At 41.0% G+C, this 26,434-nt stretch overlaps 1 protein-coding gene across 2 annotated transcripts; it reads left to right on the top strand.

Moving 5' to 3' along the window:
* Nucleotides 1–85: 85 nt before the first annotated feature.
* top2b (DNA topoisomerase II beta) lies at nucleotides 86–26,434 on the top strand. Of its 2 annotated transcripts, none has more exons than XM_084919457.1 (36): nucleotides 86–615; nucleotides 3,514–3,669; nucleotides 4,419–4,509; nucleotides 9,456–9,519; nucleotides 10,856–11,001; nucleotides 11,094–11,191; nucleotides 13,603–13,815; nucleotides 14,246–14,419; nucleotides 14,512–14,613; nucleotides 14,705–14,842; nucleotides 14,949–15,087; nucleotides 15,791–15,948; nucleotides 16,457–16,582; nucleotides 16,668–16,778; nucleotides 16,959–17,064; nucleotides 17,178–17,287; nucleotides 17,392–17,484; nucleotides 17,628–17,742; nucleotides 17,930–18,051; nucleotides 18,510–18,658; nucleotides 18,794–19,025; nucleotides 19,748–19,882; nucleotides 19,980–20,180; nucleotides 20,269–20,464; nucleotides 20,554–20,645; nucleotides 20,759–20,914; nucleotides 21,042–21,125; nucleotides 21,385–21,579; nucleotides 21,762–21,888; nucleotides 22,104–22,268; nucleotides 22,832–23,051; nucleotides 23,363–23,445; nucleotides 24,073–24,165; nucleotides 24,332–24,460; nucleotides 24,537–24,622; nucleotides 25,962–26,434. In XM_084919457.1, exons 1-36 carry the CDS (start codon nucleotides 574–576, stop codon nucleotides 26,118–26,120), a joined length of 4,806 nt encoding a protein of 1,601 aa, XP_084775583.1. In that variant the 5' UTR covers nucleotides 86–573; the 3' UTR covers nucleotides 26,121–26,434. The 2 variants fall into 2 exon arrangements, with proteins under 2 accessions (XP_084775583.1, XP_084775581.1); XM_084919455.1 differs by having other exon boundaries at nucleotides 24,329–24,460.

The following is a 26,434-nucleotide window of genomic DNA, read 5'->3' as shown; positions in this document are numbered from 1 at the left end:
AAGGAGGAAGGGTTACTATAAATTGACCTGTGCTATTGGTTGAAACGCCGGTGCGTTTGAAAAGCTTACACCTGATTGGTCGGCATATCTACGAGACGGTTCGGCGTATATCTTGCAGATGGCGGAGCCGGACAGCGGTAGCTGCGGTTAGCTAGTACAGGCTTTATGTGTAAATGCAAAGTGTTTAATTAAATCAATTTTCAGAGCGTTTCAGATAAACTGCGCTTTTATTATGTTTCATTTTCACGTGAAATTGTAAACATATTTAATGCGTGACTTTTGTACAGTATTTATTTGAAAGCCTGTAGCCGGTTAGCATCTTTGTTGGAAGTTTAGGCCTACTGTGCCAGCGCTTGTCGATTTTAACAATAGCTGCGATACGCTCCAATCGTCTGCCTGTTTCGTTGCATTTTTAAGAGTTATCTTTTAAACGACCCAAAAAAGACATGGGATATAGACTGGTCTGGGTGTGTTTTAGCAAGTAAGACATTTTGTTATGTAGACGGACTTTGACTTGGACGGGAACTAAGACCTTTTGCGAGCTAGAAAAAAAAATAACAATCACAAAGGAAGATGTCCAACGGCGCTACAGGAAGCGGGGATCTGGCTTGGATGGTAAGTTAGTTTGGCACACGAGTAACGAACTTTGCTTAAAAAAATAATTAAATTGTTTTTAAGTAATAGCGCTATCGCAATACTTTACAATGTTGTTTCAACCCAAGGGCAGCGCGAACCTCGACTATTGCCTCTCGATGGCATTTAAATTTCATCGCCAGCCGGTGTATTTGTTCTGCTGGCTATTCATACAGTTGTTAAGGATGAGACATCTACAGTCTGTTTTTAAATTCTAACTCGGCTACAAAGCAGTGAACTGGGTTGAGTCTTGTAGACGTGAAGGGCCGGGAGGTCAAACGCGACATTCATCCTTTTCTTTTTGTGCCCCGATGGTTCCTTGTTTATGTCTTCAAGCGAAAGTTGGAAGAAGCGTCTCATCGAGACTGGTTTACATGATTGTTTGTACCACTACATGTACGGCTAATACGTGATGAAAAATGCAGTAGATGTATTGAAAATGATCAGGAATTGCGAGCCAGCACAGCACTTCACACTATAGTTGTACGGTGATTCAGACCGCTCTCTGCCCTCCGTCAGTCTGACCTGTTCACACCGACCGTCTGGTGTGCAGCTACATTTAAACTTCTCTGCAGCATTAACATTGTTTTAATATCCGACTTTTGCTGTATTAGTACTACTGTAAGTACTACTGTAGTAACAGATTTGAACTAAAGTATTTAAAAATGCAGATGTTTACATGCGCTTCAAAAATCTTGTAACACAACAGTTACCTGCTGTTGATACGAATAATTAGTTACTTCAAGTACTGCATTGACAAGGTGACTGTAATTAATGCTTTTCAAATCCAGGTCTGTGTGACACACTGTTTACATTCCGTACCATCAGACTTACTGTATGAGTATGTTTTACTAATAGGCTGAACTTGAATCTTAGCATTTATCAAAGTGATCGGTGGTTATTATCTGTTGTTTAAGCCTGTTGAATTTATTAATTTGTTAAAATAAGGTGAATATTTTTTTTTCTGAGATCAACCCCCACCCCCTTGTTGTTGGGATTTCCTGCTTGTTAGTGTATGAGAATATATTTATTAGAATATCATCAATTAATATATATTAAAGCGTATATAATACTATGAGCATAGTTATATTTATCACTTCATGACCAAAACATATGATTATGAACTACAGACAGAAATTAAACTTTTGTCCTTTTGTTGTTTATTCTCATTAATTCACCACTACTATGAAAAAGTTGTAACAGACAACTTACAATTAAAACTTGGCTAATTGTTATTTTCATTTTTATCTGTTACTAACAGTCTGTCACTAAAGCACATCATCTGTTCTTAGTGTGCTTGAACCAACAAGGTGTTTAGCAACGAGATTTTAACAAAACATTTTGCATATCTCGGTACATTGTGCAGGGTGAGCTTAAAAAGTTTAGCAAATTGGTGGAGAAAAGAAAGGTTTCTGGAAGCCTCGTCAGAAATGCTCTCAGCGCAATGGTGGTTGTTAAGTAGAGGTTAAGATTATATCATATTATTTCAAGAAAATTAGAAATAATATTGCTGATGCTATGGAAAAATATACTGAAGTTGTTTTATTGATGTTTGCAGTTTGCAAAAAGAAACATAAGTGTGCGGCGATCAGCGAAATTATAGAGCACTAGAACTGATGAAGCATAATTCAAATATAAGCACAAATTAGGTAGTTTGAGTATCATTTTCCCCAGAAATGTTTAAGTGAGAGTACAAAATAACGATTTAACACTTTAGTTTAACAGTAACTGAAATAACTTCATAAATCATCAGGAATCTGCATAAAATCGTCACATAATAAAAAGCACTTTACACAACTTGCCTCATTCACAAGAGCACTATTTCTACTATAATTGCTTTCTATCTAACTTACATTCTCCCATGGATGCGTCAGAGAGCAACTTGGGTTAGTAACTTGCCCAAGGATATTTGGCGTGCGTACTGGAACAGCCAGGAATCAAACCACCAACCTTTCAATAAGCAGATGACCTGCTCTACTTCGTGAGCTGCAGCCACCCTGAAGCTAATGTCAAGGTTGGAGCTTTTTAACCAGCAGCTTAAAGCTGCTTTTTCCACTATATAACTGCATCAGTAATTTCCATCCACTATTTACTTATCTTGTCATACGCAGTGCAACTAGCGATTACACACCAATACGAGTCATTTGTTTACATTTGAGTCACACATCACCAGCTGCTAATATCTCCTCTTTTATAGCCTGGTTGTAGTCAAAGATGTGTTTTTGGCTCCAGGGGTGGAACATGTCTGTTGGTTCCTCGATCACAGAGAACGATTTTCTTGCATATTTTGAAAAGTGTCGTGCTTTGCTGGAGGCTGTTGAAGTCGCTCTCTTTTTACGTGCTGATGCTTTTATTGTGCCTGCTTGTGTTGGTATTTACCTACGAAGAGCGTATTGATCCCAAAGACGAGGTTTGTAATGTCCTTCAAGAACCCTGGAGAATTACTGGGGAATGCTTCAAGAAATTAAAAGAAAACTTAAGAGACTTAAGGCTGTGTTGAAGGATAAAGGAGATCATGCCAAATATTTCTAACTTGTTAGAATAAAAAAAAAAACGTAGAATTGCCTGATTACGCTGTGCTATCCCATCTATGTTTCCAGATGTTTCAGTACTTTTGCTGCATCTATTTTCCATCTGCCTAGTAAAACATAAAGAGATGAATTGTGACTCAAGACGTTTCGACAGTAATGTATGTTCAGTAAAACTTAAAGCTGGTATTTTTCACAACTTTCAAACTAAAAATAAAACATGTCGTTTGGAATAAAGATGGTGGATTAGACCCCCTGCCCTCCAGTAACAATGAAATTCAGTTCTGTGTATATCCTGGGTGTCTCATACAGCAATAAATGAACTCGCAACCAAAACCATTCTGTCTAACAGGAGGCTGCGAATGGCAGAGGGGATGCTGGAAAAATGGAAGGGGCCAAGAAAGGATCCAAGTTATCTGTGGAGCGAGTGTACCAGAAGAAGACCCAGCTAGAGCACATCCTCCTCCGTCCAGACACGTACATTGGTTCTGTTGAGCCAATCACCCAGGTGGGTCCCAGGAGACTGCCTTCTGCTGGTGGCTACAGAACTACTTGCAGTACAACTTCACTGGCATTTTACAAAGAGGGCTTCAAGCTTATTTTTGTGTCAGGAGTTTATAGAATAACGATCTTTATTTTAATTTTTTTCTGAAAATTATCTGCTAAAATGATTCTGTCTTCAGGTGAACATCTGTTTGGCTAGAGTAGCACATTAATGGTTGCCTGTAAGTGTGTCGTAAGGAGCTGCCTAAACCCTGCTCACAGTAAAAATCCTTTGGTTTTGAACTGTCTCCCATCTTTACTGTTGTGTGTAGTACAGAGCCCATGGTCCTTTGGCTGTGTCATTTAGGAAATGTGTGACAAATTATCTGTCTTTTGCAGATTATGTACCAAAATGTTTGCCCAGTTCAGAAGAGTTAATTGACAAGTTAACACAAGTCCCCTCTCAGGATCTTCCAAGACACTCCTGGTGCCCAGTGAAATAATACATACAAACGTCTGTCCACCAGTATAGCTGTAGTTTAAACCATTCACATTTTAATTAAAGGAATAATCAGTAACTGAATCTATAATTGAAAACCTGTTTTAATGGCCAAATTTAAATTCAGAATCCTATTCCTTCTGTTACTTCCTGAGACTGTTCTGATGAATGTAACCTCAACATTCCTTAAACTTACTACTTCAGTCTAGTGATATCAGAAGAATTTGATTATTGTCATTATTTTTAATCTGTTTTGTTTTTTGCAACTCTTCCAGCAAATGTGGGTTTTTGATGAAGAGATCGGAATGAACCAGAGAGAAATCACCTATGTTCCTGGACTGTACAAAATCTTTGATGAAATTCTTGGTGAGTGATTCCAAACTTCTCTAATAAGTGTGTGGAAAAATGTTTCTCCCCCTCGATTAAAGGTTCAAATTGTTTAAGAAAACGTGTTAATGTGTGATTAGAAATTTGGATTATTTAGTTTAAAGATGTGTGTGCAGCTGGGCCGTCGTCATCTGGGCACATATAAGATCTGTTGTTCAGTTTAAGAAAACACGAGTAAATCCCGAATATGTGTATGAAACATTTCAACATTTGTCTTTTACACACTATATGAGGCATTATCATTATAATGTTGGTATTATTCACTGAGTCAGGCTGTTGTTAGCACTGTTCTGTTAGCACTGGACTTGATGTGTACAGTATTTCTATGTGAGCCTATTTATGACCTATTCAAAGTCAAATGTGTTTGAGGTAGCACGCAGTCATAGCTGCGGCCTTAACTTTATTTGGAGTCATGGTCAGTTAGCATACACTGGCTTAATAAAGGATAATAAAGCAGGCTGCATGTTATATATTAGCCTCTCAGACAAATGTAGAGTAATACTGTGTGCAAAGTGCAGCAGTGTATGAGCTTTGAGATGATGCCACCCAAACACTGGAAGGGTTGTTGGTGATGGTTTTCCTGCATACTTGGCCCTCTTGGCCTGCATGTTTGTATTTGAATAATCACACTGCTCCATTGTGTGGATATAAATGCCATGACTGTGTAATTATATAGCAGGCAAAGATCTGAAACATTTATATTTCTAAAGAAGCACTTTCAGCAAAATGGTTTGTAGACCAAACGATGTACAGATTAGTTTTATTTGTAATTTCATCCAAATATGATATATGTTATTTTTTAGTTTAGTGTAGTGATGAAATGATTGATGTTACAAAAGTTCATAATACAAACAAGTTCTAAAAATTTCAGATTGCACTATGTTCTGCTGCACTGTGAGTTATACTCACACGCAGTAAAATATCTGAAGATATAAAATTGAGCACTATTTTTGGTACTTCTTGACACATTATAGAGCAAGCATAAAATGGCAACGATCCCTATTTGATGACGAATGTACGGTTATGCAAGGCATAAAATTCTCTATCATTTTGCTGTTATTTCTGCTCATCGTTGCTCACAATGTGTGTTGTTGCTGTACGCTGTGTATACATGCAGCCATGGGAGCCTTATTTTTTTATTTTTTTAATTAGTAAAATAGACATTTTATTAGCAAACGTGTTTGTCTTAGCGGTGGCTCAGTAATGATGTGACTGTGCTGTTTATTGTGATCTTTGGGTTGGTATGATATTGTTTGACAACAGTAGTAGTTAGTTAGTTGTTTAGAGCTGTGCGTTCCATCAGGGTGAGCAAACCACTACTCGTTTATTGCCCAGCAGGGGGATTTACATTGAAAGGAGTCGTGGTATTTTATATTATTCATGGATTTGAAAGTCTTATGCAGATATGACCACTTGGCACAATTAAAATATATATAAACAGGTGTTCATTCACAGGTAGGGATGGGTATCGTTTAGGTTTTATCCGATACCGGTGCCAAACCGGTACTTTTGAAACGGTGCCGGTGCTTAAACGGAGCTCGAACCGGTGCTTAAAGAATGGAGAACACAAACTTTGTCCAAAAACCTCTTATGTTTTTATTTTTAGTCTCTTTTGTTCTGCAAAATGATAACCAAGTTAGCCTTTTCTGTTGATACAACATACCTCCTTTGGTTGGAACCGGTGCTTAAACAATGGAAAACTTTGTCCTAAAACCTCTCATGTTTGGCTGTTTTTTTGGGGGGTTTTTTTGTAAAAAGATAACAATGTTGGTCTTTTCTGCAGCTGTAGGGCATATATGGTATCACTCTATCAAACAAGAGGACAGCTGCATGTAACTACGACGGTGTTTGCTAGTTCACCTTACATGCATTAATGTAATAACGTGGTTAGCCTACTCAACGTAAATTACACACGAACAACATTAAGCTACTCACGCAGAGAAGAACGGCTGCTGCTGCATCATCATCATCATCATTCTGCTACACTGGCAGGGCTAGGGGCCAGGACTCTCCTCTTCGGGTTTTTGGGGGATGTTGCTAACTCCGGGTCCGATAACAGGCACCACACCCGCAGTAGATGTGCTCGGTGTGAGGTCTCGCAGCAAGCTATCAAATACGGCGCATTTCTCGGCTTTTAAAAAAACGCTATGCATCGCCAGGTGTTTCATCAGATTCGAGGTGTTACCTCCTTTGCACAGTATCAGCTTAAAGCACTTGTTGCTGCTGAGTTTGCATCTTTTGCTGTGAAGTACAGCCAGACTTTTGACTGCTTCGCCTTGGGCATTTTTAGCGCTGCTCTAAAAGAACGTACGTACCTGGGCCCGCCTACTATCCTTGGAAAGGTAAAATGATTGGCTAGAATCCAAAGTGTGTGACATCTCAGGAAAAAAAAGCACCGAAATGTGCGCTGCTTTTCGGTCTGGTTACTACCGTTTATGTCAGAACCGATATCGCTACCCATCCGTATTCACAGGTCAACGGACAGTGATAAAGACTTTATAATAAAATGTGCGACAATCACATCAGTTCAGGGAGGGGATACATTTAGGCTCACAGACTATGTAGAACAGTGCAAAGGCTTCCAAAATTTCAAGATAACCACTCCAGAGGTGTGCTTACACAGCGTGTTTTTCATATTTTGTAAGGTCTGTAACTCTTGTATGAAATATTGTACTGCAAAAGAGATTAAACTGATTAAACTTGTGATATATCTCTTAAATTAAAAACTGCTAAATGAGAGAGGCTAAACCTGAACTCACTTATTTTCATAATGGAGGGTTTTGTTCATCCCAAACTAGGGCTGCCACAAACAATTATTTTGATAGTCGACTAGTCACCGATTATTTTTGCGATTAGTCGACTAGTCAGATCATCATCCATTGGACGTAAAACGTACAGCTTATTGCACCAGCAGCATCTGCTCTTATATAACTATCATTAGCTGACAGCTTTAAGTGTTTAAGGTATGTGCTAACTAAAAATAAAGACAAGATGATAGTTTATTAAATTTTAATGAAGTTTGCAGATTGTTTCGGTGAAGTTTAATAAACTCCTTGCTATCTAAAATATAACAGGACACCGGAGTAAATTCTCGAGCATCTCACACTTCTGATGATCAGCTGTCTGCTTGACGTTTATTCAGCTGTGTAAAAACTATAACTTTGATCTCAGCCAAACAGATTTACTCAGGAACAAATAAAATACCAAAAAAAGCCAAACAATAACATTTTTATGTTATCTAAGTGACTCATATATCATGTTTAACCTGAGTAGCGAAAGACGGCGGTGGGTTTGAAAACGATTTGCCGGGAGTCCGGTGTTCTCACGGCTCTAGTGAGCCTTGCCCCCGGCTCGCTATCGAGCTAGTGGGTAACAAACGTCTCCGAAAACGTCGGAGCGCTTTTGAAAATATGTGGTGTCTTGATAAACTGAGCAGATATTTGAGGTTTACACAGCTACATTCTCGCCTGAAAATATGTTAAACGTTTATTTTGTGACCCAGAAAGAATAATAAGAGTAATATTAAAACTAACTAGCTGCCGCCATTGTTGGAAACTGAGCTGGGCTGCGCTGTGAATTCTGGGACACAGCTTCTTCTTCTTCGGGGTTTAACGGCAGCTGGCATCCTTGTACATGCAGTGCTGCCATCTTCTGTTTCAGTCCGTTATTACACTCTTAAATCCTACTACTTATTCCTGCGTCTTTCAGGATCTTACAAAGCTTCAAACGATGCGTCGACTATCAAATCAGTCGTCGACGATTTTGATAGTCGACGTAATCGTGACTAGTCGACTAATCGTGGCAGCCCTATCCCAAACTGGGTGTGACAGTGGACAGAGGCTTCCACTACAAACAACTAAAAACAATGTGAAAATGTGCTCCACAAAGAAACAGTGTTCTGGGTTTGTAGTCTGTGCTGTGTCTAACTATACTGGATGTGAAAGCATCAGGTAGTTGGTGCTCTCCATTAAAAAATGTACAACATTGTCCAAGTGACATTTTTCTCTTCCTTTCAGCTCTATCTGAAATGTGTCTGAAGACTGTTAGTGTAAGAGAGGGTGGTCTTAAAGATAAAGTGAAGATCTAAACCATGCCCCTACGTAAGATAAATAATTATTGATGTGAACTGTGAGTCAGTGAGCACGGAGTCCAAGGAAATGACGGATGACGAATTACAGATCTTGATTTCGCGGACGACATTGCGCTGCTCGGATCTATTCAACGCTCCATTCGCAATTTGACCGCCATACTGGAAAATGAAGCGTCAGAGTTCGGACTGCGGATCAGCGCTGCCAAAAACAAAGTCATGCGGTTCGGTTATGCCAGAGCAAATACTCCGGTACTTGTTGGCCACCGCCCGCTTGATGAAGTCGATCAGTTCATGTATCTGGGCAGTGTGATAACACCGGACGGTGGCTCGGACAAGGACATTGCCTGTCGGCTCGGAATGGCAGCATCGGCCATGCGTAACTTGAATCCGGTTTGGGGATCGACCACCATCTCAATATCATCCAAAGTCCGTTTGTTCAATACGATAGTCGTACCAGTGGCTATGCGAGTGAAACATGGAAGTCGACGGCAACAATCACCCGACGATGAATGTTGGCGATCCCTTGCCGCCCAAAGCGCCATCCGGTGTGGGGGGAACTAAGTCAAAGTAAAGTGAACTGTGATTTATGCAAAACTGCTGTAGTGGACTCCCAGGAATAAATGTGTGGAAATTGATATTTATGATGCCTCTGTCAAAGGTTTTGACCATGACCGATTACTAAAAATCATCCCAAAATAGGTTTTTGAGATAAATCCTGAACACAAGCGTAAATCTTGCCGAAATAAAACTACAGATCATAAGCCGTGGTAATGGACGGCTGCTGGGATACTTTTGTTCTTTCAACTTTGTGTTTTGATGTTTTGCTTGTTGACAGTCAATGCAGCTGACAACAAACAAAGGGACAAGAACATGACTGCCATCAAGATCACCATTGACCCGTGAGTACATCATTTTATATTTACCTCATTACATTAAAAATAATGTAGCTGATCTTATGAAGCATGTATTTTTCTTTGAGCCAGAAATTTATATCTGAGGCAGAGGAGCTGATTATGGGTCACTTTGTCAAACTGGGGAAGCTGAAAATGTTTTTTTTTGTATAAAACCACTCTGGAAAGGTTACATATAAGTGTGGAATAATACATTTAACTTGTAAAAGATAAAAGAATTCACACTAGAGCAGGGCGCTATGACCAAAAATATTTATCACGATATACATTTGAAAATTTGCGATAACGATATAACTGACGATATAATTGACACCAGACAAAATACTTTACAACTCCACAACTTTATTAGTGCAAACAAAAAAAAACATCAATGTATTTTCACTTAAACAAGCAGCTGTTTTTTATGTGCATTAAAGTTATATAAAAATGTAACAGTGCAAATGCAAATTCCTGTCTGACAGTTTAACCAAAAGGCGTTTCCAGTGGAAACTGGCCGACATATCCTCAGCATAACCATGTATAATATCCACAAAACTTAAAAAGAGGTTATACACACACAACACGGTAACATTATGTTGAAGCACAGTACGTATCACTCCGCGAGGCTCCGCCTACGATAGCCGTAATGCTCCGACAATCCATCAAGCGGTGCAGCTCCGTAGCTTAGCAAAGTCGTACTGAAACATTTGACAGATTTTTGAGCGCCGTGTACATGAAATTGTTTCGAGGTCAGTAAACACAACCAGAGTTCATACATAAGGCACACGGGATTATAAGGGGCTCTGTCGACTTTCAGAAAAATCAAAGGATTGATTTTAAGTGCGCCGTATTTTCCAAACAACACGGTAATAACGACGGCCCGCTAGCATGCGCTACCAAAAATAGTGCTTTGTTGTGTATCTGACGGACGAAAGCTAAACCAGTTCCACACCACTGAAGCTGCAGCATTTTTACAAACCAGTTCAGGTTCATCTGTTTCATTTAACGATCCGCTTTCGCTCTTCTCATTCTGCATCGCCGCCATGTGCGTATGTAAACAAAGGCACTGTCATGCGTGTTTTACCCATACTCTATTGCAATATTTCATTTTCCTATCGTTGACCAAAATTACACCGGTATTACCGTGAACGGTATGATATAGCCCAGACCTAATTCACACTCCTTTAGTGTCAATGTTGAAACAATATTTTTGCAGCCATTATTACAAGAAAGAAATACCACAGGGTTATGACGTACAGTGAAAAGTGTAATACATTTCCCTGATGATGAGGTCAACCCTGTGTCCACATTTATCCTGTATTTAAACTTTTTATACTGGTTTTAGTGAATCCAACACCATTTCCATTTGGAACAATGGTAAAGGAATACCTGTGGTGGAGCATAAAGACGAGAAGATGTACGTCCCAGCTCTCATTTTTGGCCACCTGCTCACCTCCAGCAACTATGACGACGAGGAAAAGAAGGTCACAGGTGAATACAGACAGTCTGACATCACTCAGTTGTTATTGTGAATGCAGAAAAGTTGCTGAAAGCAGCGTTGCTGACTGTTTGATTGGTTTCAGGTGGAAGGAATGGCTATGGTGCTAAACTCTGCAATATCTTTAGCACCAAGTTCACAGTGGAAACAGCATGTAAGGAGTACAGACACAGTTTCAAACAGGTGAGATAACTACAAACTTGCTTACTGTTACTTCCTAACAGCAGTACCTTTCATGCTTTATTACCACACATATATATTACTAATGTATATCCGGTTTCTGGGGTTTCATAGTAACCCTTAGAGGTGGGAATCACCATACAACTCATGATACGATATTATCACAATACTTAACGCACGATACGATATTATTGCAATTTTTAAAAATATTTTGCGATATTCAAATTCTGTACATAAAGGTAAACTTTATCAATATTCATTTTATCTAATATCAAAGTCTCGCACTCAGTCTTTCTCTCATTTCAGTCAGTTTTATTGTTGACAAACTGAACGGTTTGTATTACAGTCTAGTCCAACTTAACTGAACGCAACCATCTGGTACAATTACAGCTATTCTGAACTATGCAATCTATGAAAACTGTGCAGCCCCTTCAGCAACTGAAGAATTTGAAAGTAAATTAAAACAAAATATAATTTTACATTAAATAAAAAAGTTTTAAACTTGATTAAAATAAAACATGTCTTAAATTAAAATAAGTAAACTGTCATGTTTATTGCTGCCAAAAAAAAGTTAAACACATTTGGACAGTGAAGGAATGTCAGGATTCTTGCTCAGAAAAAGGATCAACGTGCTCTGAAGTCAGAGCAACATATCAAAATATCGATTTCTGCTGTCCCTGTATCGATACATTATTAGCAAACAAAATATCACGACACTACACAGTATCGATTTTTCCCCCCACCCCTAGTAACCCTGTTGCATGTTTCATTACATTATCATTTCTCATTCTTTTGGCAAAACTTCACAAGTTGGTTTTGCAGATTTCTGATTTTTTATTTTTTTTAACACGTCAACTTTTCTGAAGATCAAAAGAATTCGATAATTTAGCAACAGATAGACTTTGACACCACATTTGTATCTGTTAGGAGGCTGAGAGGTAATATTGGCGGCCGTCAGTATTTTTCCATCAAAGCTGCAAGTGCTGAACACGGCCCCAATTTTATAAACCTATATATTTCTGAAGGTACTATTCACAGTGGTTCAGAAGCACTGAGTCAGTTCTCTTTCCTGTTCACGTGCCAAAACTGGAACATAATTAACATATGCCAGGGGTGTAATATAAAAAGTTACATTCAAATAATTTATAATTAGTACAAATAGTAATTGTTTTTATAGCCTTTTTATTAAGTGGTCCAATAATCAATTTTACGTAAGATAGAGTATCATTATAGTAGTGTTTAAAATGAGGCTTTTGGCTAGTGTATTTGCATTTGTGGAAATAAAATTGAGCTAAGATAGATTAGAAATACACTAAAGGTGTAAAGATAAAAGCACATGTTATGTTTACAAACATCAGAAGCAAAGGGAGAACGAACTGTGAGGTGTTTAAAACAAGGACGTTTATTTATCAAAATCATTAATCAATCTGACATAACACTAGTCACTATTTCACAATGAAAGTTCAACTTTAGTTCAACTTGTTCTTCATGTTTTTGGCCACCAGATGCCACCAAAGAGGGCCGTATTAAAAAGCTTTGAATAGTGAACCCCGTCTTTAATACAAGCTTCAGAAAGTTTCAGTTGGCCTCGTCACTGGAAACGATTGTATCTGCTGACTCCCAGGTCTTCCTGTAGCTCTCCACAGGTGCTCCTCAGCTCTTGGACAACTCTTCTGATAATTCTTTATATTCCTCTGTCTGAAACCTTGTGGGGAGCACCTGACTGTGGACAGTTTATGGTGAAATGAGGATCTTTCCACTTCCAGATTATGGCCCCAACAGTGCTCCCTGGAACTTTCAGTAGTTTAGAAACTCTTCTGTAACCAATGCCATGAGCAGGTTTTGCAACAATAAGGTTGTGAAGGTCTTAATTGGTTTTACCCATCATGAGATGTTTCTTGTGTTACATGTTGGCAATGAGACATGTTTTTATTGGCCATCAGTTGGGACTGAACCAGCTGATATTAATTTGCAGGACTGCTGTCTAATTAGTGACAGATTTCTGCTGGTGTCATGACTGTCCATGCCTTTTTACACCTCATACATATTATATAGGTAGAAAATTTGTATGTGCTTCGGTTCTTTTTGCCTTCTTTTTCCTTGTTTATAGACTAATATCTGAAATCTGCCTTGGTGCCACTTGCCCACTGAAATCAGAGCTGTTTTCATATGATTGTGACAAGTGGTCACAATCATATGAAGTGATTTGGGTGAGAGGTGAAACATCTTTACAAACATAAAGAAGTCCACTTGTCTGGGTTTTACAAGCACAGTTATTAAGACACCAAATGTTTTCACATTAAGATTTTCAGGTTCACTCAATACAGCAAAGGGGTCCAAGTTTAAGACTCCTGCACATGACCATGTCTAAATACCAGGTATGTGTATGTTATCATTTGCTTCATCCTCCTCAGACGTGGCAGAACAACATGACCAAAACCTCCGAGCCCAAGATTAAGTTTTTTGATGGAGATGACTTCACCTCTGTGACATTCCAGCCGGACCTGTCCAAGTTTAAGATGGAGAAACTGGACAAAGATATTGTAGCCCTTCTTACCCGCAGAGCATATGATGTAGCTGGCTCCTGCAGGGGAGTTAAAGTGTCTCTGAACGGCAAAAAATTACCTGTAAGTCTCATTCTATGTCTTCCCTTATCGTGCCACACCAGCTAACCATAAAGTAGTCATTTGTTGTGTTCGTGTGTAAAGATTTGTCACTGTATATGTTTGCATAAATATAGCAAAAACTGTACCGTTTTGCTGAGCACTGAAGGTGAAATTAGTATGTGTTTTGAGTTAACGGGATGATAATGGGTGTGAATGTTTCTATTTAAAGAACAGGGATGTATCAGACTCTGATCTTCACATCACGCCAGTTTGGATTGTTTAAATGAGAAGTGTTATTTTGGAGTATAAGAACTTTATAGCCTCCCCAGTACGTGGTTCTTGTGTCATGGCTACTTCTACCAAAGTTTGCTTGAAGCAAAATAAAGAGAACTTAATTGCCATGTTGAATATCACATTATATGTTCAATAACCCTTCTCTCTTTCACTGAAGGTTAACGGGTTCCGCAGCTATGTGGACCTGTATGTGAAGGACAAACTAGATGAGACAGGCGTGGCCCTGAAGGTGGTGCATGAAACGGTGAACGATCGCTGGGAGGTTTGCCTCACCATGAGCGAGAAAGGATTCCAACAAATCAGCTTTGTTAACAGCATTGCCACCACAAAGGTATCTGGACATGAGTAGTAAGTTGCAGAAGTGTAAATGGCAGTCAGAAGTAAAGAAAGTTCTTTTTTAACGCTGAGACGTGTACGTTTTAGGGTGGCAGGCACATTGACTATGTGGTGGACCAGATTGTAGCCAAACTTATTGAGGTGGTGAAAAAGAAGAACAAGGCAGGAGTGTCAGTTAAACCCTTCCAGGTGACGTCACTGGGGTTCTTATTTATACATTGGTTTCAATTTACAGCTTCATGTTGAAAAACATTTAATCTTTCTGTCATTTGTACTTCAGGTGAAAAACCACATCTGGGTGTTTGTGAACGCACTGATTGAGAATCCATCGTTTGACTCCCAGACAAAGGAGAACATGACACTCCAGACCAAGAGCTTTGGGTCCAAGTGCCTTCTGTCAGACAAGTTTATCAGGGCTGTAAGGACGTTTCTCACTTCTTTTCAAGCCGTCACTATTGTTTGTACTTAATCTTTTCTCATGTAAAGTAGCTGGACTTCAAAGAAAAAACGTTTGTCACCTACAGGCAACCAACTGTGGGATTGTGGAGAGTATACTCAACTGGGTAAAGTTCAAAGCTCAGACACAGCTGAATAAAAAGTGTTCATCTGTGAAGCACAGCAAGATCAAAGGCATCCCGAAGCTAGATGATGCCAATGATGCCGGTATGTAACTAGTTTCATTATTTATTCAAGTCTAAAATAAGGAATATCCACAAGCAACTACCTCTTAATGAAATCTTACAAAAGAGAGTTGCATGGTGCACTGTTGGGTCTGATTGGGTCATAGTGATGTCATTTTCACAGTTTTCCTGAGACTCTACACTATGCAGTAAAACTGCTAAAAATATGCACTTCAGGTGGACTACAAGCAGAGAGAAGTACAATAATGCATGAAAAATATATTTTAAAAATATTAGTCTATTATTAGACGAATTCTCAGTTAAAAAGAATTTGCCATGTCCGACTGTGTGGCGTGGAGGTTCATCGCTTGTGGCTCTGCTGTTGTGTTATTGAGACCCAGTCTGCGTTCACGCAGTAACAACTAAATTTAAAAAAACAAATTGAAAACCATGTGATGGTAGCTGTGGAAAGGTGCCAAGTCCTGGAAAAGAAATCAACACCTGCTTACAGCATCATGAGCTATGAACCATAATCAAAATGAAAAGTGTGTCAGATGTGGAATAAATATAAAATGTTAGCCTTCTGAATTACGTTTGTGTTTTTCTGAGTTTCCTCTTAGTCTGGGACCGGGTGCTTTTGCACATTATGCTGTGGAGCCACTCATTAGTTATAGCTACAGGAAAAACTCAACACGAAGCTGCACACTGCAGCTAACTTAGTAATCCTCTTCATATCTCCATCTTAGGTGGCAAACACTCCTCTGAATGCACACTTATCCTCACTGAGGGGGACTCGGCAAAGTCTCTGGCTGTCTCTGGACTGGGAGTCATTGGTCGGGATCGTTATGGAGTATTCCCGCTGAGAGGCAAGATCCTGAACGTGCGAGAGGCAACACACAAGCAGGTACGAGCCTGAGCAATAATGACATTTCACTTGTAGGAAACAAAAGCAGGCGAAAATGATTAATGCAACAAAACAAATGTCAGTTCACGCGATAACAAGACATTGACCCTGTTCTGTGTTTTCGCCCATTTGTTCATCGTTTCTTTGTTTTCGATTTTTATCTATTTATTTAGTGGCGATAATAATTGTTGTTAGTTATATTCAGATATATACAGTTTCTTTTTTTTGATATTTGGAGAGGACCTCTTTGTGGACGGAGCAGAGACCATCCTGAAAATGGGATCAACTAGTCGTGGATGAATCAGACAACCATGTAAACCAGTGTTTAGATGGTTTAAACAAAGAAGACATTCAGTCATTAACAGTTGATGACCTGTAAACTTCTCACATGTTCTGATTTATTTCTACTGAACTGTGAAGATTTAAAGGAGCTGAAATCTGTGTGGACCTATTACCACTGGCAGTAGTCGGCTTCTGAGGAACGCTGTTTCATCCATGTTGTCAACAGATCATGGAAAACGCCGAGATTAACAACATCATTAAGATCGTCGGGCTCCAATACAAGAAGAGTTACGACGACCCGGAGTCGCTGAGGTCCCTGCGCTACGGCAAGATCATGATCATGACAGATCAGGTGAGCGGCCTCACAGACACTCACAGTTCTGGTAGGACTCACAGCTGCTCAGAAAATAGCAGTAACTCTTCTCCTTGTGCACCAGGATCAAGACGGCTCCCATATCAAAGGTCTGCTCATCAACTTCTTCCATCACAACTGGCCTTCCCTGCTGAAACACACCTTCTTGGAGGAGTTCATCACACCCATTGTCAAAGTAAGGGAGGCACACCATTACCATTTTATTAAACCGATCAAGCAGCCTGAAATTTGAAAAATATGCAGGGTGATATTTGTGTCTTGGACTCAGATCATTCAGTCATGCACGTGTCTTGTTTGCGTGTCGTGACAGCGGCACACATTGTGATAAAGATTCCTCCTCATCATTTATTTCCAGGCTACTAAGAACAAACAAGAGCTGGCCTTCTACAGCATTCCAGAGTTTGACGAGTGGAAGAAACACACGGAAAATTATAAAACCTGGCATATAAAGTACTACAAAGGTTTGGTGTTTGAATCATTTCAGAAACGATTTTAGAGCGACTTTTGAAATCACACGTTTTTGTTTGAAAATTTGTTCATTATTTGCACTAAAAAGATCAGTTTTTTGTTGCAGGTTTGGGAACAAGTACAAGCAAAGAAGCAAAGGAATACTTTGCTGACATGGAGAAACACCGGATCACATTCAGATACACTGGTGCTGAGGACGACGCTGCCATCACTCTGGTGAGCACGCTGTACTGCTGCTAGGACAAACAGCCAGTATGAAAGCATCCAGTAATTATAGCATACGTTTGTGCTCAGGCTCTGTTCAATATGCTTACTTTCAGGCCTTCAGTAAGAAGAAGACGGACGACAGGAAGGAGTGGCTCACTAACTTCATGGAGGACAGACGTCAGAGAAGGATGCACGGCCTGCCAGAGGTTTGTATGGAAGAAGCTTTTATTTGCGTGCTCCTCTCACAGAATCCTGCTCACTCAGCAATATTTGATTTGGGTGAAATGGAGAAAACATAGATGAGTTATTGCTCTTTTCTCCCCCTCCCCTCATCTTCCCCACCACCCAGCAATACCTGTATGGAACTCATGCCCGGCACCTCTCCTACAATGACTTCATCAACAAAGAGCTGATTTTGTTCTCCAATTCTGACAATGAGAGATCTATCCCGTCTTTGGTTGATGGTTTGTACACTTCCTCCATCTTTTAACTGTTTGGGTTTTTAGCTGAGTTTTCTTTTTCACAGTGAAAGCATCCCTAACATACCAACAAACACATAACGTCAGTATTTTATAAATGTATGCGAGGTATAATCAGCCCTGGATATTTCAGCTTTGTAAATGTTGATGATGGTGTTTGTGTTGCTTTTAGGTTTGAAGCCGGGTCAGAGAAAAGTGTTGTTTACCTGCTTGAAGAGGAATGACAAGAGGGAAGTGAAGGTCGCTCAGCTGGCTGGTTCAGTAGCAGAGATGTCTGCCTACCATCATGGAGAGGTGCAGTCAAATCATTAAGAACGTTATGAACCATCGTACGCAGCACAGCGTGACATTTCTGTCCACGCATCTCTGAGTTTCTAACTATAAACTGATACCCGGGAAAATACTCGCTGCTCCTTTTCAACACCACAGAGAGGATATCGACCCCATCCTAAAACAGCAGAATGGCTGAGAAGAAAACGTGTTCGTTTTCAACAAACTTCTCATTCTTAATAGAATTTTAATGGAAATGTTTTTTTAGTCTTGATGTTTTATTTATTGTACAGATTACACAGATACAATATAGTAAAATATATTTTAAAACCTACAAACAAACAAAGGATACACGGGAATATCTGAAAGCATATTAATAACAACTGAAACTTTTTAACCTTTAAATATTTATCCTGAGACTTTAACGCTGCCTCCTCCCGACTACCCAAATTCATGTCTTTTTCTTTCATTCGTACTTCTAGCAAGCTCTCATGATGACCATAGTGAACCTGGCACAGAACTTTGTGGGCAGCAACAACGTGAACATCCTGCAGCCGCTGGGTCAGTTTGGTACTCGCATCAATGGAGGAAAAGATGCAGCCAGTCCTCGTTACATCTTCACCATGCTCAGGTACAAATGAGTCCTGCTTGTCTTTTAATTCAAATGTATTTTTCTAAAAGGTTTTTCATCTGACACCTTCAGACAGACTAAACATTTTTGGATTCCACTGCATAATTTTCATAAATGTTGTCCAATTTCCCACAGTCCTCTTGCCAAGCTGTTGTTTCCAGCAGTGGATTCCAACCTACTAAAGTTTCTGTATGATGATAACCAGAAGGTGGAGCCAGAATGGTACATTCCCATTATTCCAATGGTGCTAGTGAATGGTGCCGAGGGCATCGGGACAGGCTGGGCCTGCAAGATTCCCAACTATGACCCCCGAGAGATTGTCAACAATATAAACAGAATGCTCAACCATCAGGACCCACTGCCAATGGTAAACATTGTGAAAAAATAAAAGCACGCCAAGTACGGAGACAGATGAAAGTATATTGTAAAGATGAAACTGCTGGTTCAGATTAGCACATCATCTATATATCAAGCATATTTCCATATGTGCAGAGTTTAAAATGCTTTGTGGAATCTGGAGCTGGCTCCAGCTGATTTGTACCACACACTTACTTTATATCACAAATCTTGGTAAAAGAAATTGACAAGTAGATAAGTCATAGTGTGAACTGCTTGTTCGCTCTACCTCTTAACTGTTTACCTATACAGTGAAACGTCAATATCTTAACTGATTGTAGTGGTTGAAGGTAGGTCGAAAGCAGCTTGATGTTTCTATGTTTCTGTCAGCCTCCCAAACAGGATCACAGGAGTGTCCACGGGGCACGTGCAGAAAGTGCCACAGAGTACACCCCCCAGCTTGTTCACGGTTGTCAGCGGGGCACACACATGCTCATTCTGTGTCTAGAGGGTGACCGTGGTTCAGGGGGTTGGGAAGCTCATCTGTAACAGGGAGGTTGCTGGTTCGATCCCCCAGCTCTTTGTGGGCCATGAGAGGGCATCAAATTATAGGATGGATGCAGAGTCAGAGATGTGAACAAACAGTCCTCATCAGCACGCTGTGCTTCTGATTTCCACAAACTGCTGTGGTTTGTTGCTTGAAGTGTAGATAAAGGCTTTAACCTCCCTGTCCTGATTTCCTTCTACCCACAGCTTCCTAGCTACAAAAACTTCAAAGGGATAATCCATGAACTGGGTCAGAACCAGTATCTGGTCAGTGGAGAGGTGTCAGTCATAGACAAGAACACCATTGAGATCACAGAGCTTCCTGTTCGGACTTGGACACAGGTACAGTCCAGGTTGTTTTCTCGAGAGTGTAAAGAGTCAAAAATGATCTGGAATATATTTTTACGTCTGTCTGTATGTTTAACCGTTTTGTATGCAGGCGTACAAGGAGTCTGTGCTGGAGCCCATGTTGCAGGGCACTGACAAGACGCCAGCTCTCATCAACGATTACAAGGAATACCATACAGATGCTACAGTGAAGTTTGTGGTTCGCATGTCTGAGGAGAAGCTGGCCCAAGCAGAGGCAGCTGGCCTTCACAAAGTCTTTAAACTGCAGTCTAGTCTCACCTGTAACTCGATGGTAGATATTCCCCTGGTTTATCTTGCTCTGCTTTAGCCACAGCTGTTGTCTTAGAACTGTTTCATTTTGTTAACTACACCGTTCTCAGGTGTTGTTTGACCACATGGGCTGTCTGAAGAGGTACGATTCAGTCCAGGACATCCTGAAGGAGTTCTTTGAGCTCCGCCTGCACTATTACAAACTGAGGAAGGACTGGTTACTGGGCAACCTGGGCGCTGAAGCCGCCAAACTATCCAATCAAGCTCGCTTTGTACTCGAGAAAATCGAAGGAAAAATTGTAATCGGTAGGAACACAGAAAATCGTCCAACACTCACGTGGCACACAGTGCGGATTCCTTTTTTCTATCTCACCATTTGTTTTTAACCCAACCAGAAAACAAGTCCAAGCGTGAACTCATCCGCATGCTGGTGCAGAAAGGCTTTGAATCTGATCCAGTTGCTGCCTGGACCAAGGCTCAGGAAAAGGTATCACAGAGCTTCTAGGAATATTCACACATTACAGGATTGGTACTGAACACAAACACTGCAGGGAGAATCTCTTCAACACACTATTTATTTTTCATGCTTTTATCCGCCAGTCTCAAGAAGAGGATTACAAGGACGGGAACGAGAGTGACGGTTCAGTGGACTCTGGGTCCACATCAGGCCCAAACTTCAACTATATCCTCAACATGCCTCTGTGGTGCCTGACCAAAGAGAAGGTGGACGAACTGCTTAAGCAGAGGGACCAAAAGGTATTCTATAGATATCTTTACAGACTGACATCATGTTCATTTCATTCTCATCAGTCATCCTTACATGTAAGAATATGTAGACTGTAACATGTTGATTAACAGAGTGAATGTGCGTGTTTGTGTGCAGAGAGGAGAGCTGAATGACCTGCAGAAAAAGTCTCCAGAGGATCTGTGGAAGGAGGACTTGACGGTGTTCATCGAGGAGCTGGATGTAAGTTTGTTGTTGCCATTTATTGTTTTCTAAAGACGCACATCGTACGGGCAGGTGCAGAGCCGAACAATACAGAGGAGAAAGCATTCGCCTGAAATGTGTTTGTCTTCTGTTGTTTAGGTCAGTAGATCCATAGAGTTTGAACTCTTGCAGCAACTGTCCTTTGTTTTTTTTGTGCAGGCTACTTTTGTCCAGTGTTATTTTATCTGGTAATCTGCTACATTTAAACCATGACTCGTCTTTTTGTTCTGCCTCTCAGAATGTGGAAGCCCAGGAACGAGAGGAGCAGAGCTTAGGCAAGGCCATCAAACTGGTGAAGGGTAAAGTGGGCAAGCCCAAAGTGAAGAAGATGAACCTGGAGGAAACTATGCCTTCACCGTTTGGCCGAAGGGTGGAGCCTCCAACGCAAGCAATTAAATCTGACGCAGCCAAAAAACTGATCAAAAAGAAGAAGGTAACCTTTGTGTTTCGGCTTCAAAGTTGACGTAGATTTCATGACAGCATTACTAGAACACAGTTACACAGGTGTTGTTCTCTTATAAAACCTAAAATACTTCCTGAGAAAAACAAATATGAGACTAAAACACTTTCATGTCCAAATAAAGGGAATAAAGGTTTGTTGCATTCTCCTCTCAGGGTGACTCAGACCCAGCACTGAAACTGGAGTTTGATGAGGATGGTTTGGGTGGTGAAGGCGGAGGTGGAGAAAACATGGCAGCCAAACCGAAAGCTCCACGAGTGAAGAAGGAGAAGAAGGAGCCCGGTCAGTGCAGAAATCATTCAGTTACACAGCGGTTAAGTCAGTGTGCTGCAGTGAAAATCATGCTGTGTGATTTGGCCATGCGTGGGTGCTGTTTAACTACACGTTTCAGCCCTGATTGATGATTTACTGCAGTTTAAAAAGCGCATCGAGGAGCTTCACTGTATTATGTGAACACTCCAACAGACAGGCTGGTAATCTTGTTCACTCTTATACAGGAGCTCCTAAAGTGAGAAAACCTCCTGCACCTAAAGGTACAGGTGCTCCTGCTAAAAAGGTAAAGAAGAGGAACCCATGGTCTGACGACGAGTCCAAGTCAGAGAGTGACCTAGAGGACAGCGAACCCATCATTCCCAGAGAGACCAAGTCCCAGAGAGCGTCGGGTACGGTTACAGTCACTGTCAACATTCACTGTCATCCCTCCGATCATCGTGTTCATTTCGTGTTCAGTGCACTACAGAGCATAAATGCATGGTTAATGATGTCGTTTGTCTTTCTGTCATTAGCGAAGGAAACAGTTTAGACACCAAGAAAGTCTAAAGCAGCCTCTGGGTGGTTGATGGGATTTGTTTGAGTCAGAGGCACAGAAAGAAAGAATTAATTAAATGTGCATTTCACTGCGCCAAATGTGCAAAATGAAAATTCTCATTTTCTTCACGTTTCACACTGTGCATCATGCATTTTTTTCCTTTTGTTTCTCTTTTAAATCCACTCAGTCTTTTCTTTATTCCCCCGTCTGCATCAGGTGGTTGCTTAGTGTGACTGGTTAGCGTTTCGTTTCAATCCGAAGCAAGCTCCTTGATTTCAAACCACCCGGGGCTAAAAATATCACTCAGCTTCTGACAGGAGTCTGATGTAACTCAGCTAATTATTGTACATCAGAGTGGCATCAGAATCCCCGGCAGTTATAATGTGGCTTCACACAGACCCTGCTCTCATCTTTCAGCTTCCAAACCAAAATACACATTTGATTTCTCGGAGGAGGAGGATGAGGAAGAGGCAGATGAAGAGGAGAATGCAGACGACGAGCCTCCTTCTTCTCCAGCGAGGTCGTTCAAAGACGACTTTGCTTTCCCTGGCGCTAAGGACCGCTATAATGACCATAATGATGACAATGAAGACGATGACAACGATGAAGCATACACGTCACCCAAACAAAAAGCCGTGTAAGGTTTAGGAATAGTTCACTACGTTCAATGATACTTTCAGCACCTGGATTTCCACCATTCGTGTTCTTGCACCCACCACCACACATGTCTGCGATTCATATCTTGTGGGGAGATCTAATTGACGTGATGCTTTCCCTAGCCCCTTACCCTAAAGCTAACCCTGTCACTAAAACCACATTTTGAGTCTCAAAAATGCCTTCAAAGGGTTGTTGGTCCCCACAAAGATATGAACACACACACGCACAATCTCTCCCTTCTGACTTGGGCAGTATTTTACTTTTGAATATGTTTCTTCTCCCTCTCTGCAGTTCAGCGACTGCAGCTAAAAAGAAAGACACAGCCAGCATCTTCTCATCCAAGGTAGCTGCGTCTGAAAAGAGCAATGAAAGCGGTGAGTATCACTTGGGAGTCTGTGTCTTTGAGAACACTTCAGACTGAAACAGATGGGGGGCTACAGCTTCAGATGATCACGCCTGTGCTGTTGTTGTCAGTGAAGAACAGGAAACAGGCTTCAGTTAACACAAGCTCACCATAATTGGACAATAGAAGCTTGTAGGGGGGAACGAAACATTGCCAGGTCTGATGAGCCTCGATTTCTTCGACACAATTTGAACTGCAGGGTCAGAATTTGATGTAAACAACACAAAACATCCTGCTAGCATCAGTGGTTCAGGGTGTTGGTGTTACGGTGTCACAATATGTTTTCTTCGGGTCTCTTACTACGAGTTGAGGATCAACACAGACCAACTGAGCATGTTTCTGACCAGTTTATCCCATTATCTTCTGGTGGATGCTTTCAGCAGGATAGCATGCTGTTACAAAGCTCCAGTCATTTCAGGACGACGAGTTCACTGTACTCAAATGTCCTCTATAGTCCCCCGATCTCTGTCTAGTAGAGCTCCTGTTGGGAGGTTTGATTAAAAGAAGTCTGGAGCAGATTTGGATGATATACAAACGGCCTGATCTCTCAGTGACCTGCAGACACAACAGCAGCTGAATGCTCATGTTTTTGTTGTAGACGAAGCAAAGTCTGACAGCGACAATGACAACAGCCCAGTGTTCACTTACTCCAGCAGCTCTGCATTTGACAAAGCATCTCCAGCAAAGAAAGGTCAGTATGTCCAGGAGAGAGCAGTGCACTCCTTACCACACAGTGACAGTCTGTTATGTTGTGTCAAGATGCTGCTGATGCGTCAAAGCAAAGGCTCAAATGTGCCACAGTTACTGACTCATGCACGTGCAGCATTTGAAGACCAGGTGTTTGTTTTCTGTAGCAGCTAAGAAGCCATCTGATGCAGTTCCTAAACCTAAGAAACCACCAGCACCAAAAGCAAAAAAACCCGATAAATCCATTTGGGACTCTGACTCTGATACTGGCTCTAAGAAACCAGCACCAGCTCTTAAAGGTAAGGCACGAAAAGAAGAAGAAGAAATGTAAAAAAGTCACAGTGCAGGTTGTGAGCTTTTGTTACCTTGTTGCAGGTAAAGGCCGGGGGAGGAAGAGGAAGGGCTCTGGCTCTGAGGACGAGTACAGCCCCATGAAGAAAATGTCAAAGCCTCCGGGGAGAGTAAGTGCATACAGACGACATTTTACTGTGTGATTCTGGCAGGCGGGGCCACGCTGAACTGGTGACCTGTCCAGGTCAAGGTTGACTTTGACCTGGACAGGTCACCCCACTTGTGTTTTTTACACCATCAGCCAAAATGGACTACCAAGTTTGTGACTGTAGCAGTTTGAATTGATACCGTAAAATATCAGGCGAGTGTGAATCTGGGTGATCTCAACCTCAAGGTCAGAGGTCGTGTTTGCTGATAACTTGAAGAAGAGGTAGCATAGGAATTTCAGGCTACGTCCACACGCACACGGGTATTTTTGAAAACAGAGATTTTCCGCTTTCGTTTTAAAAGATAATCCCGTCCACACGTAAAGGCAGAAATGAAGGAAAACGCTGCTAGGAACATGCCAAAGCAACAGGTGGCGATATATTCCTAACCGTGTAGAAATGTTGGCCAATCAGAAGTCTAGAAGCCTCGGTGGGAAATAGTAAACAAAGCTGGGGCATAGAAGCAGAACCGAGTCGTATGTGTGGAGGGACAGTAACTGTGTGTGTATATGTCAGCATTTAAACACTGCAGAGAGAACAAGTACCAGTAACAGTATTGTAGAAATTCATTTCACCGAAACAATAACGTGGCGCACAGCGTGACGTCAAAAAAGGCGCACACCTGTGACGCTGCGTTTTCTCCGTTTTTCTCGTCCACACGTAAATGCAAAAACGGAGTTTTCAAAAATCTCCACCCTGGCAGGCGTTTTTAGAAATCTCCGTTTTCAGTGACCGAAAACGCCGTTTACGTGTGGACGAAAGGTGCAAACGCAGAAAAATCTGCGTTTTCAAAAATACCCGGGGACGTGTGGACGTAGCCTCAAACTGACACCACACGTGTTTCTACCAAAGAAATCAGACAAGTGATGTCAAGGTCGTGGTTTCTCAGTCTTGTGAATTTGATTACTTGAGAAGAAGGTGATGTAAGATGTTGATACCACAGGTGCATGAGAGGGACTGCTGGCCACCGCCAGTATTTATATATAGAAAAACCCTAGAAGGGATTTTAGTATCCTCAGTGCTAAAAAGTCATCCAAGCACAGAGGCCTGAAGTGCTTCGCTAATATACTGTGGGAGGCTGTTTTATGTGAGTCCACCTTTGGACACATCTGTCTGAAGTTAACACACAAAATACAGCCAGGGTGGAATAAATGAGAACTCTCATTTGAGTGAATTCTATTATATTTCCTCTCTTCATTCATAACAAGTGTCATGTAGTCGTGTTACGGTTTTGCTTCTTTAATAAAGCGTCTGAGTCTCGTGGTGACGTGAACGATTAACACGAGTGTTTGATTCTGTGCAGAAGCCTCAGAAACCTCCGTCAGACGACGAGGACGACAGCAACAGCATGAGCGGCCTGAGCGCTCTGACCCGCGACCGGCCAGGCCGCGCCAAAAAGGAGGTGAAGTACTTCAACGAGTCGGAGAACGAGGAAGAAGACGACGACGACATGTTTGATTAAAGTAGCCCGCCGTCACACAAACGCCACCTGTATAGAAATTTGCCCTTCCTCCTCCTCTTCCCCACAGACTTTTGTACATTTCCTGTTACATTTTCTTTTCATTAATGGTGATGTTCAATGATTTTTAATGTGTAGATGTTTTACACTTGTTATTATTATACATATACAGGTTTCTTTTTTATGCTCATTGAAACGTTCTGTATTTGTCTGAAGCAGCTTTTAGAAATTTAGAATGCAGTGCTTTAGCACATTTTAATTGTTAAAATAATATGTACCTTTTGGAACATGAAGTTGAAAGTAAATGCTGAAATGTC

The sequence above is a fragment of the Perissodus microlepis genome, chromosome 22 (genome assembly GCF_051167445.1).
Source record: "Perissodus microlepis isolate ML-2025 ecotype Zambia chromosome 22, ASM5116744v1, whole genome shotgun sequence".
Taxonomy (NCBI): Eukaryota; Metazoa; Chordata; class Actinopteri; order Cichliformes; family Cichlidae; genus Perissodus; species Perissodus microlepis.
The sequence above is the reverse complement of the archived record's forward strand: the minus strand, read 5'-3'. Positions and strand labels throughout refer to the sequence as shown.

Coding starts and splice junctions, on each gene's coding strand:
- top2b (XM_084919455.1), top strand. CDS start 574: ATGTCCAACGGCGCTACAGGAAGCGGGGATCTGGCTTGGATG. Junction 3,670..4,418: donor CTGTTGAGCCAATCACCCAG/GTGGGTCCCAGG, acceptor CAACTCTTCCAG/CAAATGTGGGTTTTTGATGA. Junction 15,088..15,790: donor AGATGATGCCAATGATGCCG/GTATGTAACTAG, acceptor TCTCCATCTTAG/GTGGCAAACACTCCTCTGAA.